This window comes from Zalophus californianus, chromosome 6 (genome assembly GCF_009762305.2).
Source record: "Zalophus californianus isolate mZalCal1 chromosome 6, mZalCal1.pri.v2, whole genome shotgun sequence".
Taxonomy (NCBI): domain Eukaryota; kingdom Metazoa; phylum Chordata; class Mammalia; order Carnivora; family Otariidae; genus Zalophus; species Zalophus californianus.
This window is the reverse complement of record NC_045600.1, coordinates 3,104,287-3,118,709: the sequence shown is the minus strand read 5'-3', so window position 1 is coordinate 3,118,709 and position 14,423 is coordinate 3,104,287. Positions and strand designations below refer to the sequence as shown.

The 14,423-nt window shown below is 40.7% G+C and overlaps 1 protein-coding gene across 8 annotated transcripts in view; it reads left to right on the top strand.

Annotated features, from left to right (window-relative positions):
• Positions 1-14,423, top strand: part of TECPR2 (tectonin beta-propeller repeat containing 2) — a 102,007-nt gene that overhangs the window by 8,496 nt on the left and 79,088 nt on the right. For all 8 annotated transcript variants that reach the window (XR_004820159.1, XR_004820158.1, XM_027572053.2 and 5 more), the window contains one exon: positions 3,359-3,649. Coding sequence is in view for 6 of the 8 variants with exons in the window: in XM_027572053.2 (XP_027427854.2) it covers positions 3,431-3,649 (219 nt within the window). In the remaining 2 variants the exon portion in view is untranslated. The remainder of the gene's footprint in view (positions 1-3,358; positions 3,650-14,423) is intronic.

Below are 14,423 nucleotides of genomic sequence, written 5' to 3'. Positions count from 1 at the left end.
TCGAGTCCCGCATTGGGCTCCCTGCTCAGTGAGGAGCCTGCTTCTCCCTGTGACCCTCCCCCCCCCCCCATGTACTCTCTCTCTCTCATTCTCACTCTCTCAAATAAATAAATAAATCTTTAAAAAAAATTGAAGTTGATAGTATTATTGATTGTGCCAAAGAGATGATTACAGGGATTCTGATCTTCTCTATTATCCATTAATACCCAGTAAGCCACCACAAATAAACATGTAATCCAAGTTAGAATAGTGTGCCTGCTCTGCAAATGAGTTTCAAGGTAAATCCTCTGGCCTTCTTCTAACCAGACTGCAATCTAAAAATCCCCTCTTGTATGGAGATTATGGGGCTGTCAGTGAATAATATCAAATCAAGTGAATTAATTTTTAAAATATAAGTGTCATAATTTGACAAAGCTACTTTGCGGAAAATGCCTTTTAAAGGAGGAAAATAGTACCAGCTGACATTTGTGAGGTGCTTAGTATTTCCACTTGCTTCCTAGGAGATCTTGTCCGCTGAAGCAGAAAGTAAAACATTTTGGTTGGGAAAATTTTGGTTTATGTATACAGTGTGTCCTCTGTAGTTTATTTATAGAGTCTTAAAAATCATGTTCTAGGGGAATATTTAATAACATGGCAAATGCTTGTGATTTATCAAGTGTGTGTCTGCACACGGGTCTATGGCTCTCTGTACCTATAGCATATCTCTGTACAAGGGGATTATGAGTAGTAGTTATTTAGTTCTTTGTAATTTTCCGTATTCCAATTTTTTGACAGTAAACATTTTTTGACAGTAAACGTTTATGACTGTTATAAAAGATTTCATTTTAAAAACATTATGTAAATTATGACGTATCAGTGTGTTTGCATGCACAGACTCATTGAGGAAACAAAGCCTTTCTTGTTCCTATGCTGCCCTTGTACTTGAAGCTGGAGAGAAGATTGTTGAAATGGGAGTAGTTTTCCTCATCTATAAAATGGAGATAACAGTGGTCCTGACCTCCTAGGATTTTTTGTGAGGATTTCACAAGTTAGTGTGCTAAGGATAGTTTCTGTGATGTGACATCATTAGCTGTTACCATTACTGCTGCTGCTGTCCCTGTTCCAGGGTTAGTGTCCTGTGTCCTTAAGTGACCTACCTCCTTTCCCACCGTGTCTGTCAGCAACTGTTCTCCCTTGAGTTTGCCTAAGAGCCATTTCATTTTCATTTGATTTCTGCATCATGCAAGCCTTGCCCACCTTTCTGGAGTACTTGCATAAACCAAAGATTGGTGTTGCTCTTAAAAAGGTGTAAGTTTATGAGCTGTGTTGCCGTACGCACAGAACCAGCATTCACCAGCCAGATACCTGTTGCACTAAGCATTGATTGATTGATTGATTGATTTTAAAGATTTTATTTATTTATTTATTTGACAGAGAGAGACACTGTGAGAGAGGGAACACAAACAGGGGGAGTGGGAGAGGGAGAAGCAGGCTTCCCGCGGAGCAGGGAGCCCGATGCGGGGCTCAATCCCAGGACCCTGGGATCAGGACCTGAGCCGAAGGCAGACGCTTAATGACTGAGCCACCCAGGCATCCCTGCACTAGGCCTTTAAAGCTATGGGAGCTTGGGCAAATTTCTGAACCTCCCAGAGCTTCAGCCTCTGCTACAAGAGTTTTCTTAACCATCACAGAGGGATAGGATTCTTATTATTACCTTTAGGATAAATTACCTTGCTTGCTTCGCTGTATTGACTATTGTGATTATCAAACAAAACAGGAGTCTAAAAATGCTTAGAACACTGGATATGCCATATAGATGCAGGGGATTATTATTCCAGCGTTGAATTGGGGCCATATTGGAGAAAAGATGGTATTTTGCTAGTCTTCCATTCTTGTCACTTGTTCCTTCCTTGAAAATTTTCCTTTCATATAACTCATTCAGCTATTCAATAAATACTTACTGAGTGCCTCTGTTATGCCTGATCTTTTTCCAGGTGCTGGGGGCTACAGGGGTGAGTGAAGCAGATGCGGGTCCTGTTCCTGTGGGCCTTACAGACCAGTGATGGTAGAGGGAATCAGGCAGAGATAGCCAGTCAACAGCAAAGAAAAAGGATATGTGAGAAAGTAAAGCAGGGAGAGGGGAATAGAGAGTACTCAGTGGTGGTGGTAGGAAGCCCACTTTAGGGGGTGGGCAGGTGGGACCTTGTGGAGAAGGGGGCATTTTAGCAGAGACCTACATGCCGAGAAGGAGCAAAATCTGAGTGACATCTAGAGAAAGAGCATTCCAGGTAGAAGGAACAGCCAATGCAAGGGCCCCTGGGTGAGAATGAATTGGGTGGGAGTTTCATTATAAGAGAACTTAGAAGTTGGTTGGTCAACTCTATAGAAATAGAAAACCCACAGTTCCAACAGACCATAAATCCGGCATCTCAACAAGTTTTTACCAGAGGGGCTTAAAAGTCTCCATGGAACTGAAGGAGTGAAATACCCTGCCAGCTCTAATCAGGAACAGGGCACCCACCTGTAGCTGCTGCTTGTCTGTCGGAACAGTGACTGTGGGATTGGAAAGGCCCAGGACTTGAAGGGAGAAAACCTAGATTCAAGTCTTGTGACCCTTGGGTCCTCAGTACCTTCCTCTCAAAGTTGGGGATGACACCACTGATCTTACAGGTAGGGTAAGGATTAAACGAGTGACTGAGCGCATCATAAATTACAACGTGCTGTGTGAGGACTGAGTATCTTTGTTGAGGGAAACTTTGATATCAGAGTGCCAAGAGGTATTGGTCTCACTGTGGAACAGTTGTGTAACTGAGGCCCTGGGCATCAAGGAGGCTGTACACATCCAGCTGGGGGACATGTTTCTCTGCTCTCTCAACACAGTGAATGTATTTCTCCATCAGGATTGGTTCATTGTTCTCCTGGTACAGTGTCTTTCCTGTTTCTCTTCTCTATGTTCCATCCTTCCTGGTGGGCTTCATAGTTCAGGATGTTTCCAGTGAAGCCTTTTCCACATTGCTCTCTCCCTCTTCTCGTCAAGACCCACAGATTAGCACTAATCACATGTGGTTTTGTGTAACTTCACTGTTTCTTTTGCCTGCCTGGCTAGATCATAAACTACTTGAGAATAAGAACTGTTTTTAATTTTCTTTCCATTCCTCCATAGTACTTAGCACAATGTAAATTACAGGAGCCAGTATTGAGGTGCCTGTTGAATTAAAATGCTCCAAAGTGATCTTGATGAAACCGGTTTACTTTCTCCATTCAGTTAAGGTCCACCTATAATTTTTACCCACTTGCAAGTTCCTTGATCCCGCTGTTAAACATGACTTCTCTTTGGCATGACTAGACGTCGAAAGAATTATAATGCCTTGTTCTTTAGCCCCCAGGTTTCCCCAGATGCCAAGTAAACATTCCTTTTCCTGCCTGAAGATCATCTGTGAAAACCTTGGCCATGGCATCAGTATCAGAACCTATTACGTTCAGAGAGTTCTGCCCCTTGTACTATCTCCTCAATGCCATTCCCACAAAGGTCCAGAAGGGTTTCCGCTCTATTGTGGTCTACCTCACAGCTCTCGATACCAATGGGGACTACATTGCAGTGGGCAGCAGCATCGGCATGCTCTATCTGTACTGCAGACACTTCAACCAGATGAAAAAGTACAACTTTGAGGTGAGTCTTGCTTTTCTTTACTCCTTAGCATGCAGGCATCATGGCTATCATTTAACATGCTCGTGTGTTCTAGCATGGGATAATTTACTTCTGATTTGGCCTTAGCATCTCACCCAAACAATACTTAAAACCATCTTTAATTGAAGTGGAATGTAACTAAAAACATTTTTAAGATTTTATTTATTTATTTGACACAGAGAGACACAGTGAGAGAGGGAACACAAGAAGGGGGAGTGGGAGAGGGAGAAACAGGCTTCCCGCTGAGCAGGGAGCTCGATGTGGCACTCGATCCCAGGACCCTGGGATCATGACCTGAGCCGAAGGCAGACGCTTAACGACTGAGCCACCCAGGCGCCCCTACCATCACTTTAGAGAACATTTTAGTGTTTAACATGTAAAAGAAAACTTTGGAAGTAGGTATTTTCTTCTATATATTTTGTTTCTCAAAGTACCTTGACTGACTCAGTTAAATAATCTCCAGTTTTTCTGCTGAAATTATTATAAAAAAAGGATTAGTATCAATATTGGTTAGCTACTAGAACAGGTGCATCTTAAATTGGATCACTTCTGTAGAACACTGCCATTGGGATCCCAACTAACCTCTGTTCTCTGTTGGTTGACTTCAGGCATGGCATGTCTGTGTATTGTAGAAACTGGTAGGCACCAAATATTGACGGACCATCATCGAGTTCACCCACTTAGTCAATATCTGTGGTTTATTGAGTATGTGGCTTTTGTGAGAAACTCAAAGGTGGCAGACCTGTGGTTCCTCCCTCATGGCCTTGTGGGGCTCTACTCTGTCTGCGGTTAGTAGGCTTTTACAGACTAAGACAAGGCCTTTGTGTTTAAGTGAAATGTCTGTATTTTAATAAATATTCAACTTATTAAAGTTTTAATTTAAAAAAGTTAGTTTTTCTTGGGGTACCTGGGTGGCTCAGTCAGTTAAGTGTCTGACTCCTGACTTCGGCTTGGGTCATGATTCCAGGGTCGTGAGATCGAGCCCCCACATAGGGCTCCATGCTGGGCGTGGAGACTGCTTAAGATTCTCTCTCTCCCTCCTCTGCCCCTCCGTCCCACTCACGCGGATGCATGTGCGCACTCTCTCTCTTAAAACGTTTTTCTTAAGCCTTTATACTCAATTTAAAATAACAAAAATGGCTAGTGTGCATATAGCACTTACTGTATGCCAGGGATTATTCTAAATATGTATTCTATATTAACTCAGTTCATCCTTGCAAAAACTCTATGAGCCAGATACTATTTTATCATCCTCATTTTACCAGGGAGACAACTGAAGCATAGAGAATTAAGTAACTTACCCAAGTTAGGCATTCAGTAAGTGGTAGCACCATTGTCTGACCTTGGGCAGTTTGGCTCTAGAGTTTATGTTAATATTCTTGTATAAAAACTATGGCCATTTCTTTTCTTTGGTTAATAGCTCATGGCTTTGACTGATTAAATTCTCCGAACATTTAAGACCATTTCATAATTAATCTTTGAAAATATAGTTATGAATTAATGTATCTGAAATTTCTCAAATACTTCAAACAGTTAACAAGGAAGACTTATGAATCTGTCAGCAAACCCATAACAGGGTAAACCAAAGAAAGCCCTACCCAGATACATCATAATTAAATTGTTAAAAACAAAGGAAAATATTGAAAGTAGCCACAGAAAAATGACACATTACTTGTAGGGAACAATGATTTGAATGACTGCAGATTTCTCCTCAGAAAGCACGGAGACTAGAAGACAGTGGTATAACATTTTTAAACTACTGAAAGAAAAGACTTGTCAATTTAGAATTCTTTACCTAGTGAAAATATCTATCAGGAAAGAAGGTGAAATAAAAATATTCTCAGCTAAGGGGATTTGTTACCAGGAGTTCTGCTCCAAAATAATTGTGTCAAGAAGTTCTATAGACAAAAGGGAAATGATACCAGAAGGGGACTTGGAACATTAGTAATGAAGGAAGAGTAATAGTAAATATCTGGATAAATAGAATAGGCTGTTTCCTCTTGAGTTCTTTAAAATAATTTGACAGCAAAAATTATAACATTGTCTGTAACATAAGAGGGGGAGTAAGGGGACTATATAGTGATAAGTTTTCTACCTGAAGAGGTAAAATGTTGAGTCTAAATAGATTTTGAAAAGTTAAATACATAAAATTGTAATACCTAGAGCAACCACTAAAAAACCCTGTGCAACATGGTATAGTAAAAAATACTATAAACAAGATGGAATTTTTAAAAAAAATGTTCAAACAACTCACAGGAAAAGAAAGGGGAAACAGAAGAAGGAAAAACAAAAGGAACAAATGGAAAATGATAGACCTAATTAAAACACAGCAATAATTATATTAAATGGAAATGATCTGTAAATATCAGTTAAAAGAAATTACTGGAATGGAGAAAAAAAATCATGAACAAACTATATGTTTTCCATAAGAAACTCAATTCAAACTTAACAATATAGGCAGGTAAAAATTAAAAGGATGGAAAAAGAGATATCATGTAAATACTAATTAAAAGAAAGTCGGGGTGGTTATATTAATGTCATAGTATTTTGAGCAAAGAAATAACCAGGGATAAAGAGAGCCATTACGTAATGGTAAAAGAGCCAGTTTGCCAAGAAGACACAGCAGTTTTTAAATGTGTATGCACCTTAACAACAGAGCTCCACAATATACCATACAAAAACTGTCATAACTGAAAGGAGAAATAGAGAAATCCATGATTCTAGTTGGAGACTTCCACTCCTCTTTCAGTGGTAGAAGGAGTTGACAGAAAATCAACAAGGATTTAGAAGAGCTGAGTGGTGTCATCAACCAACACTGTCTAATTGACATTTACAGAATGTTCCACTCAACAGCAGCTGAGGATGCGTTCTTTATAAGTGAAGATGGAACATTCACTGAGACCATATTCTGGGTCATAAAACACATCTCAACAAAATCAAATTAGAGCAGACTTTTCGGGTTTTCTCTGTTTTACTTTGTTTTCTCACTTTTTAATTGAAGTACAATTTACATAAAGTATACAAGTCTCAAATATACAACTTGATGAATTAGTGTATGGATATACCTGTGTAATCACCTAGATCGAGATATAGAACGTTTTCAACAGTCCAGTAGACTCCATTGTATTGGCTCCCAATCAGTACTCTCCCAGGTAGCTACTCTTTTGACCTCTAACACTATAGAGTAGTTTTACTAGCCCCTTAGGGTTTTTCCCCCCCCAAGATTTTTTTTTTAAAGATTTTATTTATTTATTCATGAAAGACAGAGAGAGAGAGAGAGAGAGAGAGAGGCAGAGGGAGAAGCAGGCTCCCAAGGAGCAGGGAGCCTGAAGCGGAACTCGATCCCAGGACCCTGGGATCATGACCTGAGCCGAAGGCAGACGCTTAACCATCTGAGCCACCCAGATGCCCCTACCCCCCCAAGATTTTATTTATTTATTAGAGAGAGAGAGAGCACAAGCAGGGGCAGGGGCAGAGGGAGAGGGAGAAGCAGACTCCCCCCTGAGTGTGGAGCCCAAGGTGGGGCTTGATCCCAAGACCCCAAATCATGACCTGAGCTGAAGATAGACGTTTAACCAAAGGAGCCACCCAGGCACCCCAGCCCCTTAGGTTTTAATTCACTATTAGGTAATCTTTGGCATTAAGGTTTAGTGTGTGTGTGTGTGTGTGTGTGTGTGTGTGTGTGTTCCAGAAAGTATATTTGGATGGAACTGGAATATAGAACAGGGCATGGAGCAGTGTGAGTTAAGGCCAGAAAGGTGGACAGGGGCTCCTACATGATGCTGTAGGCTGGAACCTGCTCCTGGGCAGGGTCAGCTCCTGGACCCTCGTGGGCTGTGTGGGGAAGGTGCTAGGTTGCGTTACAACCCAGTTCTCTTTTATAAAATACATGTGTCTCGTCTCATTAATCACCAGTTTATTGTCCTTTTTTTAAATATAACTCTTTTTTTAAATTTCAGCCTCCACACTCAAAAAAACTCAAGGAAACAAGAGTTTAGTGTTCCCCAGAATGAAACTACAATTATACCTAATTGCCTATTTTATAGTTTTACCTGGAATTAGCTTTCTCTTTATCATATGATGAGCCCTATGAGCTTTAGTGATATGCTAAGACAACCTTTGCAGGGATGACCAGAATTTGAGAGAATCTAGTACAAATTCTTGAAACCAGCACACGAAGAGGGGACTCCAGGAAAAATCCCGTATATATATTTTAGCTGGTTTTCTCTTACTGAGGGATCAGAAAAAAATGTACTTTACTGGGACCAAAATCCATATTTGAGCAGCCCTGAGTATCAAAAGTGTTTTTCAAGCCTCCATTTAGTATAGAATACAAACCTATAATTGTGGAAAATCACAAAGGACGTACAAAATAAAAATTCTGTTTTGGAAAGAACACAAAATTTGGAGTTAGATTATTAGGGTGTGAAAAGAAAGCTACATGTCTGCATATAAAACATACGGGGAAAGATCTGGAGGAGTACCCCTGAGCATCCATTGATACGACACTCTCACTCTGTGTGGGGACTGAGAATGGGGTAAGCTAAGGGAGGGAGTATGTAGAAGTATCTTTTTGTTTTCTTTAAATACTGTAGAATTTTTTTGTTAACAGGAATGTTTTCATATATTACTTGTGTAAACACCACAACACAAAGATCTGTTCTGAGCTTTGGCCGTCAGTCAATAGCTACATGATCCTAGACATGGATTAACTAAGTTGTTCTTGTCTTTTTTGTCTTTAGAGCTGGCTGGGTCTTAAAGTAATTTGGTACAGTTGCCATGTTTTTCAGATAAAGAAGTGGTAAGATTCCTGCTCCAGGCCACATAGCTGCTTGCCTAACCATTAGGCTCACTTCCTGTGAGAGAAGGCAGGGCTTCCACAGAAGTCTGGATTTAGAAGACAATAGAAACCAGAATCAGGATCTCTGGAATTTCCAAGTGAAAACTGAGAGATGCATCAACTAGATTCATTTAGGGGAATATCTAAGATTTTACGGGAAGGTAAATAAAGATAAAAGTTAGCTTACCCTATAATAAACCCAGGTGTGGCATGGATGAAAGATCATGTTTTTAAATGAAGTTATGTTTCTAAAGAAGAAAGCAGACCTTATATATGCTAAATACAGCCTGTCATGTGTTTTCAAGAATAATGCTTTTGGAAACTTTTTTTTTCTATACAAGTTAGTGGGAGAGGGCAGATGGAGACATCAAAAGTTCTAGCTTGTGCCAAAAGCACTAAGGAAATGTGAGGAGCTAGTAGCAAGTATAAAAATGTTATAAACTTGTTAAATATATGATGTGACACACATAAGAATAGATCAGGAAGATAACTTGACCTGAGCCTCTCACTTTCTGCTTTGAAAGTAATTACATGATCTTTCTTCTTAGCATTCAGCGAGTTGTGGAAATTTCATGGATTTGCCCTCAGAACCTTTGCACTAACTACAGCAATGCTAGTTCTCATTTCTGCAACTTATCCACACTTGCTGTCTCTGTGAATTCATTCAATTTTTCTCCAGTGCTTACTATGTACTAGGCGCATTTTAGGTCCTGGAGAGGCAATGCAGAAAATGGCAGGCAAGGTCCCTGCCTTCAGGGAGCTTAGAGTCTGGTGGGGAGCCAGAACGATGAGGAGGAGACATCAACACACAGACAAACAAGAAGGGAGAAGCCTGAGGGGAAAACAAACCAGAGGTGGGGGGGTGAGGAGTGCCAGCAGGAGTGGTTGCAGTTTTAAATAGGAAGTTCAGGGAAGGGCTCACTGAGCAGGTGACAGCTGAATGAAGACTCTAAGACAGTGAGCAGCACACCATGCTGATAACATCTGGGGTAGAGTACTCCAGGTGGAAAGAGGGAGCGGCCGGAGCACGGGAACATGTCTGCAGTGTTTTCTAGTTGGAAAACTCATGCTTCAGAATGGTTTGAAAGTTTCATTGACTTTTACCTGGTATACTTTTTAAAGTGATGCAGAAATGAGAGTTTTTGTCTCACCGCATCAGCCAAAAGTGCATTTGCCTCATGGCTTCCCTTGTCATTCCCTATGGAAGTAACGCTTAGGATTCCATGATCTAAATTCTGGCATGTCCGTGGCATTACAGTATAGGGTTTCACTGGTGTATGTCTCAGCAAGGATTGCTTCAGTTGATTGGGTAATGGCAATTTAAAACTGTATTTGCAATTTAATGAGTCAAGAAGAGTGAAGGTACTAGTGGAAAAAGAACAAGATGGGAGAAGTTGCTCTACCATGTTAGCAAGACTTAAAACCTTCAGTAATTAAGCCGAATGTGGTTATTAGCACAAGGATAGATGTGGAAGTCAGTGGAACAGAATAGAGAAACCAGAAAATCCACATATACATAACTCATAAACACTTGAGTTTCTGCACAGGTGATATTACAGTTTTTTAATAAATGGTGTGGGACACTTAGATACGCGTATTTGGGGAAGAGCGCAACTTGACCCTTACCTCACTTCATACACTGCTTTTGTCTTAGCGCTTTAACTGTGTTGTACCTTCGTCTCGACGGCTGAGACTTCTGCTGGCTAATTGTTTCCTTTAGCGGTAGTCCGCCCCTGTCTCTCTCTAAGATCTTCTCTAGTAGTAGAGTCCCAGGTCCTAGGGACTTCCTTCAAGTCCAGTGGATGTTCCCTACTCCAGTTTGTCCTATGGACTAAAGGAGTTTATTCCAGAAAAGCAGTGATTTTGTTTAACTTTTGGATCATTAAACAGTTACATAATTATTTAAACTTTAAATTGTGGTTCTTTGTTAGTAAAAGAGGGATAAAGGTGAAACAAGTCTTAGGAATGTAATGAATTCATATCTTACTTGAGTCTTTTTAAATATTTCTAAGTATTTCGTATCCATTAGCTATTTGATACGCTAGCAGTTTCGACTAAAGATTAAGCTGTGACATATCAAAAGAAGCTCATAAAGAGAGCCTTGTCAGACTTCGCAGTTCCCATGAGCTTACAAAGAACATATCCCCTCCATGTAGTTTTGTCTCGTGTATGAAGGGAAAACTGACTGCCAAGGAGTCTAAAGAGGAAACTGGTGGTCCTCTGACAAGTGACTTTGGCTTGGGGTGTTCCTGTTGGCTTGGCCGCGGCTTGCTTAAACTGCACTGCAGCTGGAGATTAGCCTTTGCAACCGCCCTTCCTTCCCTCTCTCCATCTCGGGTTGCAGACCTGCCTTGTGAGCTGACAGTTCTTCTGCCTCTTCCAGCTGTCTCCCCCTTTCCCTCACAGGTGTTTCCCCAAACAAAGGCCTCACATGCCTCCTTCTACCATCGCATCCTGCTCTTTGGTGGACACAAACTAGTGCAACAGTGTAGTCCAGTCTTGGGACTCCTGTAGCCTACTTCTGTTGGTTACTGTGAGAGGAGAGTTGAATTCTCTGACAGAAATTATGCATTTGTCTTTCTCATCAGTTCTGGCCATTTCTGCTTCACAGATTTTTTTTTTAATTGTGGTAAATTATACAGAATGTAAAATTTCCATTTTTCCATTTTTAAATGTATAGTTCAGTGGTATTAAATACATTCAGGTTATTGTGTTATTTCATGAATTTTTATTGTTGTTATTATTATTTTTAGAAGAAGAGGGAGTGAGAGAATCCCAGGCAGGCTCCACACCCAGCACGGAGCCTGACATGGGGCTCAGTCTCACGATTCTGAGATCATGACCTGAGCCAAAATCAAGAGTCAGGTGCTTAACTGACTGAGCCACCAGGTGCCCCCCCACCTTTTTTTAGAGAGGGGGAGAGAGAGAGAGTGTGTTTCGTGCATTTTTAAAGCTCTATTTTTAGGTATCTATACATTTAGGTTTGTTCTGTCTTATTAAATAGATCCTTTTATCACTATAAAATACTCTTTTTATCTTTGGTAATATTCCTCCTCTACTTTGTCTGGTGTTAATATAGCCTCTCCTATTTTCTCACAATCAGAGTTTGCATGATATATGTTTTTCCATTTTACCTTTAGTTTATCGGCGCCTTTATATCCAAAGTGCATTTCTTGAAAATAGCATAAGGTCAGGTCTTACTTTTTTATTCAGTATGACAATCTACCTTTTTTTTTTAAGTCAGCTCTACATCCAATGTGGGGCTTGAACTCATGACCCCAAGATCAAGGGTTGCATGCTCCACCAACTGAGCCAGCCAGGCACCCTGACAATCTCTACCTTCTATTATACCAAATTTAGGACATTTATATTGAATGTAATTATTAATATGGTTGGGTTTAAGTCACAGTTCCTCAACCTGACACTATTGACATTTTGGTCAGGTGGTGCTGTCCTGTGTATTGTAGGATGTTGAGCAGCACCCCTGCTTTCTCCCTACTACATGGCAATAGTACCAGCTAAGTTTCAACAACCTCCAGATGTTATCAAATGTCCCATGGCAGGGTGGGGGACAAAATTGTCCTCATTTAAGAACCATTAGTTAAGTCTACCATCTTGGTAATTGTTTTCTGCTTATGCCACCTATTCTTTATATCTTGTTGTTTTTTTCTTTTCCTACCATCTTTCGGACTAATTATTTTTTTGTAGTTCTATTTTATGTCCCCTATGGCTTATTAGGCCCTATCTGTTTTATTTTTTTTATTTTACTTTTTAAGATTATTTATTTATTTATTTATTTGACAGAGAGAGAGACAGCGAGAGAGGGAACACAAGCAGGGGGAGTGGGAGAGGGAGAAGCAGGCTTCCCACGGAGCAGGGAGCCCGATGTGGGGCTCGATCCCAGGACCCCGGGATCATGACCTGAGCCGAAGGCAGACGCTTAACGACTGAGCCACCCAAGCGCCTGCCCATCTGTTTTATTTTTCAGTAGTTTTTCTAGGATTTACAACATTTGTCCATCTACACTCAAATAATATTATATCACTTTACAAATGATATAAGAACTATACAGCAGTTTATTTTCCTTTCAGATTTTTTGTTGCTGGCATATAGAAATACAACTGATTTATGTACATTTCACTTGTATCCTGTTTTATAGATTTCTTGGGGTTTTCTACATAGGTAATCACTTCTGCCTGTGAAGAAAGTGTTTTACTCATTGTTTCTGATGTGCATGCCTTTCAGTTTTTTACTTGATTTACTGTCCTGGCTCTAGGACCTCCAGAATAATGTCCACAGTGAGAACAGATGTCTTGGCCTCAGTGTGTACACTCATTAGGTATAGATTCCTCAGAGATGCTTTTTATTCCTACTCCTTTCTTTTTTTTTTTTTTTTAAGATTTTTTATTTACTGGGGCACCTGGGTGGTTCAGTCATTAAGCGTCTGCTTTCAGCTCGGGTCACGATCCCAGGGTCCTGGGATCGAGCCCTGCATCGGGCTCCTTGCTCAGTGGGGAGTCTGCTTCTCCCTCTCCCTCTGCTGTTCCCCCTGCTTGTGTTCTCTCTCTCTCTGTCAAAAAAATAAATAATATTCATTTATTTGACAGAGAGAGACACAGTGAGAGAGAGAACACAAGCAGGGGGAGCGGGAGAGGGAGAAGCAAGCTTCCCAAGGAGCAGGGAGCCCGATGTGGAGCTCGATCCCAGGACCCTGGGATCGTGACCCGAGCCAGAGGCAGTTGCCCAACCAACTGAGCCACCCAGGCGTCCCTCTACGTATTTCTGTTCATAGTTTTCTGAGAGTTTTTATCATGAATGAGCATTGAAGCTTGTCAAGTACTTTTTTTTTTTTTTTAAAGATTTTATTTGACAGAGAGAGACATAGCGAGAGAGGGAACACAAGCAGGGGGAGAGGGAGAGGGAGAAGCAGGCTCCCCGCTGAGGGGGGAGCCAGATGCGGGGCTCAATCCCAGGACGCTGGGACCATGACCTGAGCCGAAGGCAGATGCTTAATGACTGAGCCACCCAGGCACCCCGCTTGTCAAATACTTTTTCTGAATCTGTTGAGATAACATGATTTTCTTCTTTATTCTGTTAATATGGCATATGTATTGAGTTTGATTATTAATTCACCTGTGCATTATTTCTGTAAACTCCACTCTGTTGTGATGTAGTATCCTTTTTAAAAATCTTGCTGTATTCAACTCAGTAATATTTCATTAGGGTCATTTGGTATCTATATTCATGAGGGATATTGGTCTATAGTTTTCTCATGATGTCTGCGCTTTCTCATCGTACATATGTGTCTTGTACTCTTGATTTTTTTTGTTTGTCTAAATGTCTCTATGTCTCTAAGTTGTTTAGACAGGCATATATTCAAAGCTAATAGTTTTTCTGTCTTAGCATTTTGAAGATGATCTTCCATTGTCTCCTGGACTCCATTGTTTCGTTGAGGAGTTTTGTTCTGTTTTGTTTTGTTAAAGATTTTATCTTTAAGCAATCTCTACACCCAGTGTAGGGCTCGAACTCACAACCCGGAGATCCAGAGTTGCATGCTCTACTGACTGAGCCGGCCAGGCGCCCTGAGAAGTTTATTTTTTATTTTTAATTTTTTTTATTTTTTTTTAAAGATTTTATTTATTTGAGAAAGAGAGAATGAGAGATAGAGAGCACGAGAGGGAAGAGGGTCAGAGGGAGAAGCAGACCCCCCGCCGAGCAGGGAGCCCGATGTGGGACTCAGTCCCTGTACTCCAGGATCACAACCCGAACCGAAGGCAGTCGCTTAACCAACTGAGCCACCCAGGCGCCCGAGAAGTTTATTTTTTAATAATTACTCATATGTGGTCATTTGCCTTTTTGTCTGATATTAATACCATCTCATGGTCTTTGAGGTTTTACTATTTCACTACACAGTGT